The 6,399-nt window shown below is 45.8% G+C and overlaps 1 protein-coding gene across 1 annotated transcript; it reads right to left on the bottom strand.

The window, feature by feature from the left end:
* Positions 1-245: 245 nt before the first annotated feature.
* LOC135976803 (immunoglobulin gamma-1 heavy chain-like) lies at positions 246-6,039 on the bottom strand. The gene is made up of 5 exons (XM_065574361.1): positions 5,935-6,039; positions 4,227-4,565; positions 2,206-2,517; positions 773-886; positions 246-693 (listed from the first exon to the last, which is right to left on the bottom strand). Exons 1-5 carry the CDS (start codon positions 5,996-5,998, stop codon positions 575-577), a joined length of 948 nt encoding a protein of 315 aa, XP_065430433.1. The 5' UTR covers positions 5,999-6,039; the 3' UTR covers positions 246-574.
* Between the last annotated feature and the right edge of the window lie 360 nt (positions 6,040-6,399).

Genomic DNA, 6,399 nt, shown 5'->3' with positions numbered 1-6,399 from the left:
TCAGTGTATCTGCTACAAGAATTAGACCCCTGCCCCCTGTTGTTAGAGCTGTTCCATTCTAAATTCCTATTTTCAGTCTTCTTTCCTTCTCAAAATTCCTAGAAGGATTAAATGTTTTAACATCTAGTCTGGGCCCTGAAGTGATTTTTTTTTTTAAAGTTTGCAGGCCATTAGTTGGCCTTCTTTTGAATTATGGGAGAGTGAAAAATATTTAGGCCAAATTCTGCCAGACCAATGTTGATTTGAGTAATTCCACTAATGCCGATGAGGGGGTAACTCGATGTATGACCATGTAACTTGGAGCAACATTTGGATGAATGTGACCAGCTGTTCAGACTTTTTTTTTCTTTTTTGGTCCATGTAAAACTCATAAAGAAGCATAAAAAGCACCGCTTCATCCACCACTCGGGCAGGCAGGAATGTGGTAATACAATAGCAATTCTGCACCGGCAACCCTACAAAGCAGTTGATGTCTACATTAGGAGGGAAATGAAAGAATAGCTTCTTCACGTGAACGTCAGAGGAAATCAAGTAGTCGGAATGTAGCCACCAGTGTCGGAATTTGGCCAGGACGCTAGTTTAACACCCTATGAATATACTGTATCTTTCTGACGCGCCAGTGGCTAAAAAAGCACTTTACCTGTGGAAGGTGCCTCATAGGTATTTGATTCCCTGTTTGCACAGCTTTCCCTGCTGGAGAAGAACAAAGGGACAGTTACAGGGATAGGTGATGAATGGCTGCTTCCTAGCAGATAGAATTATAAACAGTTACCTCTGGTGGGACACTTTCTGAAGAGCAGGATCAGCAGCTGGATGACGACAAGGATGAAAATACAAGACAGACCAGCGTATAACACATAACTGCAGTTTTCTTTCCTGGCCCCATCTGCAGAGAGAAGAGAACAACGTTCGGCGCTGAGCAAAGATTTGTTAGGGGAAAAATCCCATTAAAAAGAGTGGGTCTGTGTCATCCACTTCTCCTGGAACGCCAGGCACAGAAGTGAGACCTTCCCTCCAAAATCCACCGTCTCGGGTCATTGTCACACTCCCCACCTGGAGGTGGCGCCGTTGGGGCCGGTTGACCACTTGGTGCTGGATTCAGGCCATTGGTAGCCCGAGGTAAGCTAAATCTTTTTATTTATTAACTCTGCTTGCCTGCACTGGGCATTATTTTATCAAGAAGTGATTTATTTCAGCCTAAGAATCACTGATCCAGTCTGGGAATCACTGTTCCACTGATGACTAGAGTGAGTTAAACTGAATTAGAATGAAAACGCTTTTAGGGAGCATCGTAGAATCATAAATGTTAGAGATAGCAAAGGCCTGTGATTGTAGGTCTCATGTAGTTCACCTCCCTGACTAGTCCCTACAGTAGACTCACTAGTGCTTTATCCAGTCCAACTTTAAATAAGGCTTCATCCTTGTCACTTGAGAGACAAACCCACAACCCAATAGATCTCATTATCGGGAATCCTGGGTATTCATCCTACTTTTTCCTTCGCTCAGTTCACTCCCATTGTCCTAGTTATTCCATCTCAGAGCCCCCAAGCCATTCTCCTGTCTCTTTGCCATTAACACTCCTCAAACCCTTGTAGAAGCAGTGCTCAGATAGCGTCTGACCCAAGACTGACTGAAGTCTATGTGAATCTTTCCACTGACTTCAATGGGCTTTCAAGCAGGCCCATAAGGAGAAAGAACTAGGAGCAGTTTTGCCACAGATCCCACTTCTTACCACTGCTCATTGAAAAATGGTTTTGAGAGAGAGCGAGGAAAGGCGGGTGACAGGGGAGCTACCAGAACGTTCTCTCACAATTTGATGCCATGGCTGTGTTGGTCCCAGGATATTAGAGAGGCAAGGGGGGTGGGGTCATATCCTTTACTGAACCCGCTTCCGTTGGGTGAAAGAAACAAGCTGTCGAGCTACACAGGCCCAAAGAAGAGCTCTGAGTAGCTCAGACTTGTCTCTTTCACCAACAGAGTTGGTCCAATAAAAGATATTACCTCACCCACCGTGTCTCTCCCACAATTCAAGGCCTCTAGGTAGTTTTTATACCTAGTCCCCACTCCCCCTCATTTTAGTTATTTAGCTCAGCAGTAACCCTTTAGAGCTGTGTATTTGTCCTGACGTGAGGTGAAGTTTTCACCAGACACCAGATATAAATGTCTTGGGAGACAGAACAGGTTAGATAGGATATGATACTGGACCTGTTTCCTTGGAGACTGTAGCATTGATGCTTCTCCCCGTGCTACTCTCCTTGGCTGTACAAGTGCAGATCATCTCCTGCTTCCATGTCTCAGAAGGGAGTGTCATTAGGCTCCAAACACTAAAGACCCCGTTCCCGTCTATGGCTCCAGCATCCATCTGACCCTCAGATGCCTCCTCACCAGTGTCCCAGAGAACTTCATTCCAGGAAGGAGTGAAATCAGACAGCAGGCAGAGCAGAGGAATGATGGGGGGACGCTCAGCATCTTCTGGGGTGGAGGGCACCAGGATGGAAAGTCTTGGCTCAGAGGCATCTAAAAGAGAGTGGAGTCACCCAAAATAGAGACCGGAAAGACCTGTTACCTGTAGCTCAGCTAGTCCCTACCCAGCTCCTACCCCTGCCAGTGGAGAATATTTTAAGTATCTAGTGCATTGCCTAGTCTAGTCTTCCGTGTCTTAAATGGTGGGACTTCCCTTGCACGAAGGGGATTTCTCTTGCTAATTTCATCCCATTACACTCCTTCGTCCCACCCCAAACGGTTCCCCTGGCTCCTTGATGGTCTTAATATTCTGCATACCTGCAGAGGGTGGAGATTCAAAAATTAGACACCTCTTTACTACACTGTATTCTTATGTTCAACTCCTGCTGAGTTTCTCGAGTAAAAAGCTTCCCCATGCAAACCACATTAGTGAATGCCTAGTAAAGAGCCGGATTAATAAAGTTTTAGAAGACCAGCAGGAAGATGCATCACATCCCAGGCTCAGGTGGCTTTCCTAGGTACAGTCCGTGAGCGTGCCTATGAGAAGGTAGGATAGTACTAACAGCTAGCACTGGTGCATTTCTCATCAGTAGTTAGAGATCAAAGCACTCTATGTTGGCGAGTAAGAGTCATTACCCCATTTTAGTTGCAGAGTGATGGGTGGCCAATGGTTCAGGATTACAATCCAGGTTTCCTAATTCACAGTCTCATACAGTATCCGCTACCTGGATTGTTCTACCTCTCGACATAAACCGCTGATGACTTGAAACCGAAATGGGGTGGGGGTGGGGGTCAGATAATCACAATTGCAAGATTCTGTCTCAGAACCAGGGCCATAACCAGGACGGGGCAAGCGGGGCAGCCGCCCAGGGCGCAAAGCTACAGAGGTGGAAAAATGGGTTGGAAAGGAAAGATCGGATCCCTCCTTTCCCTTCAGCTCCCTCCCCCTGAGGGCCCCAAAGGTTCTGGCAAGCTCTTCTGGGGCCCTCGAGGTCTCTCCATACCTGCCTCCCAGGCTTCCCTTCAACCACAGCTCTTGGCTTCCCATGTCCCCCTCCCCAACTCCCGCAGTCACTGCCCCCACCAGCTCCCCTGCACCTGCCCCAAGCCACCCTTCTCCTTGTTCCTCTCTTTCCCCTGTAGGCTCCTGTCCCCCAGCTCTCAGAACCCCTGGTGGCCCCAGTGCTGGAGCTGCCCAAGCAGGGAATGCAGTCAGCCGCCCCCGGCCCCTGCAGCAGGTGCAGCGCCCTCACCCCCCCCCCCGATCTGGAAGCTGGGGGATCCCCAGCACAGCGAGCCCCAAAGCCTGGCACTGGGCGGTGCAGGCCGCTAGCAGCAGCAGGGGGCTTATATGCGCGGCTCATGGTCTGGGCTCACGGCAGAGGCTGGTGCTTGGGGGTCTGGGCTCAGAAGCTCACCGCAGCACCCCACCATCATTTTTATCCCTGCAGGAGCCTGGCTGGGAAATTCTCAGGGCCAGTAGGAGGCAGAAGGGCCGGGAGAAACATGACGCAGTTGGCCTCCACTTGCCCTGACCCTGCTCTGCTGTGGCTTACCATGCAAAGGGCTGCGGCAGCTCTCAGGGATCGGCTCTGGAGCCAATGGCTGGGCCATCCCTGCAGCAACCCCAGCCAGCCCCCAGCCACCAGGACAAGACAAAAACCAGTAGGGCTTGCCCCAGGTGCTCAAATGCCTAGTCACAGCTCTGCTCAGAACCCCTCAAACCGCTGGAATGTCATTGTCCCAACCCACTGGAAACTCACCTGTGACAATCAGCCTGGTCCCAGTCCCGAAGTTCGGATGTACATATACAGCAAGGCCACAGAAATACACCCCGGAGTCATTTCTTTGTACGTTGCTTATAATCAGCGTATACGTGTTTGCCGGAATGTTCACTTTACTCGAGTATTTTTCGTGTGGAAGTGCAGCATACTCATAACTCTGGTAAATCCCGTGCAAACTTCCATTCTGAAGCTCTTTGTACCAGTACATATACTGTGTTCTTGTTGAAAGCTTACAGTGTATCTCTGCAGTTTTTCCAGAGGCCAGAAAGATCTGTGCCGGGCTCTGTTGGATCAATATCCCTTCCTGTGAAGCAGTCACTATAAAAAGAAACATAAAAACATGAACACATGAATCACTTGTAAGAGACTCACCCTTTGCAATATATGCAATATAACCTGGCATCTGCTCCAAGCAAAATGCCCATTGTTTTAAAAATTGGGGGTGGGTTAACTTTATTTTTGTACTTATGCATTTTCTTAGGATTCATATACACTATAGGAAAATTGATGTATTTTAAACTAAACATACGTTGCTGAATTTTTTTTTCTAGTATAGTATTTTTTGCCATATTGTCAAATGTAGCATAGCTGTAACATAAACAATAATCACTGCACGCATGGATGCTAATCAATCCCTTTGCACATCTACATCACCTCTCATCCAAAGACACTGAAGCACTTATCACAATGAATTAAACCTCACAATCATACTAATAAATAATATTTAGGGTGACCTGACATCCCGATATTATTGGGACTGTTCCAATATTAGGGGCTTTGTCTTATATACACAACTATACCCCCCAAAAAAGTGTCCCGATTTTTCACACTTGCTATCTGGTCACCCTAATAATATTCAACAGAGAGTCCTGTTGACTACATCTGACAAAGTGGGCATTCACCCACGAAAGCTTATGCTCCAATACATCTGTTAGTCTTAAAGGTGCCACAGGACTCTCTCTTGCTTTTTACAGACCCAGACTAACACGGCTACCCCTCTGATACTTGACTAATATTCGGGACTTAGAGCCTGTCACATGATAATCAAACTGCTTTGCAGCTATTAATGAGTTCAGCCTCACAATTTTCCTGTGAGATGATGAAATATTAACCCTGTGTACAGCTGGAGAAATTATCACAGGTAAGTGGAGAGATTTGGCGAGGGTCCCACACATCAATGACATGATTTTGAATAAAACCCAAGTGTTCTGACTCCTGGGTCCTCTGCTCTATCCACTAGACTGCACTCTCCCATTCATATTAAGCTTGAATCAGAGTTAAAAACAACAAAATTAATGTTATTTGACCAAAATTGTACATGAAAGGGAATGCTTTATTATCTTAGACATTCAGGCTTAAAATCATCTTTTTGATTACCTATAAAAAAAGACTAATGCCCCTGGAAGCCTATATAAAATACATGAGCATAAAAGAGAACTGGATTTTGAACAACAATCCATTACAGTATCCAAAATGTTAAATTATATTCAAGGTGTTGTGGAGAGCACAACACATTATTTCATTACCTCTCTTAGGATTTCAGTTGGTGAACTAAAACATATGACTGTTAACTCTCCCCATCAGCTCCTCTTGGTGTTACCCGTATTTCAGAAGATTTTTGCACATGAAAGTAATTTTTTGTAGCAAGGTACAAAACAAGCATGAAATATCAGGCTAAAATACTTACTCTGCAGATAGAATAGAATCATCCAAATGATATGGTAGGACATTTTCTGGCTTTCTTCAGTCATGCAAAGTTGATGCTCTGAGAATGGTAGATGCCTGTTAGTTAATGGATCTCTTGATGAAAGACTTTATCACGTGGAGAGGAAGATGTCATATTTCCTCTTAAAGTTCTGTGGGGGCAACATGTGTGACAAAGGAGAGGGCCAGGAGATATTACTAACCCCATTCAAAATCTTACTCTGACAGCCAGCAGGGCAAATCTAGGGAATAATATTCAGTTGCCTCTAAAATTCATTACACAACAAATTCCGGGTCTGACTGTGTGACAGCAGAGTGGGTATTTTAAAAGGAATTTTTCATCTCATAATTGGATGGATGGGACAAGCCCCTCTTTGGACTGAAACTTACGTGGATTATTTTCTGTGCTTCAGGGTTTCAGACATTCAGATGTATTTGGGGGATGTTA

This window comes from Chrysemys picta, chromosome 20 (assembly GCF_011386835.1).
Source record: "Chrysemys picta bellii isolate R12L10 chromosome 20, ASM1138683v2, whole genome shotgun sequence".
In the NCBI taxonomy this organism is placed as follows: Eukaryota; Metazoa; Chordata; order Testudines; family Emydidae; genus Chrysemys; species Chrysemys picta.
This window is presented reverse-complemented; position numbering and strand designations above follow the sequence as displayed.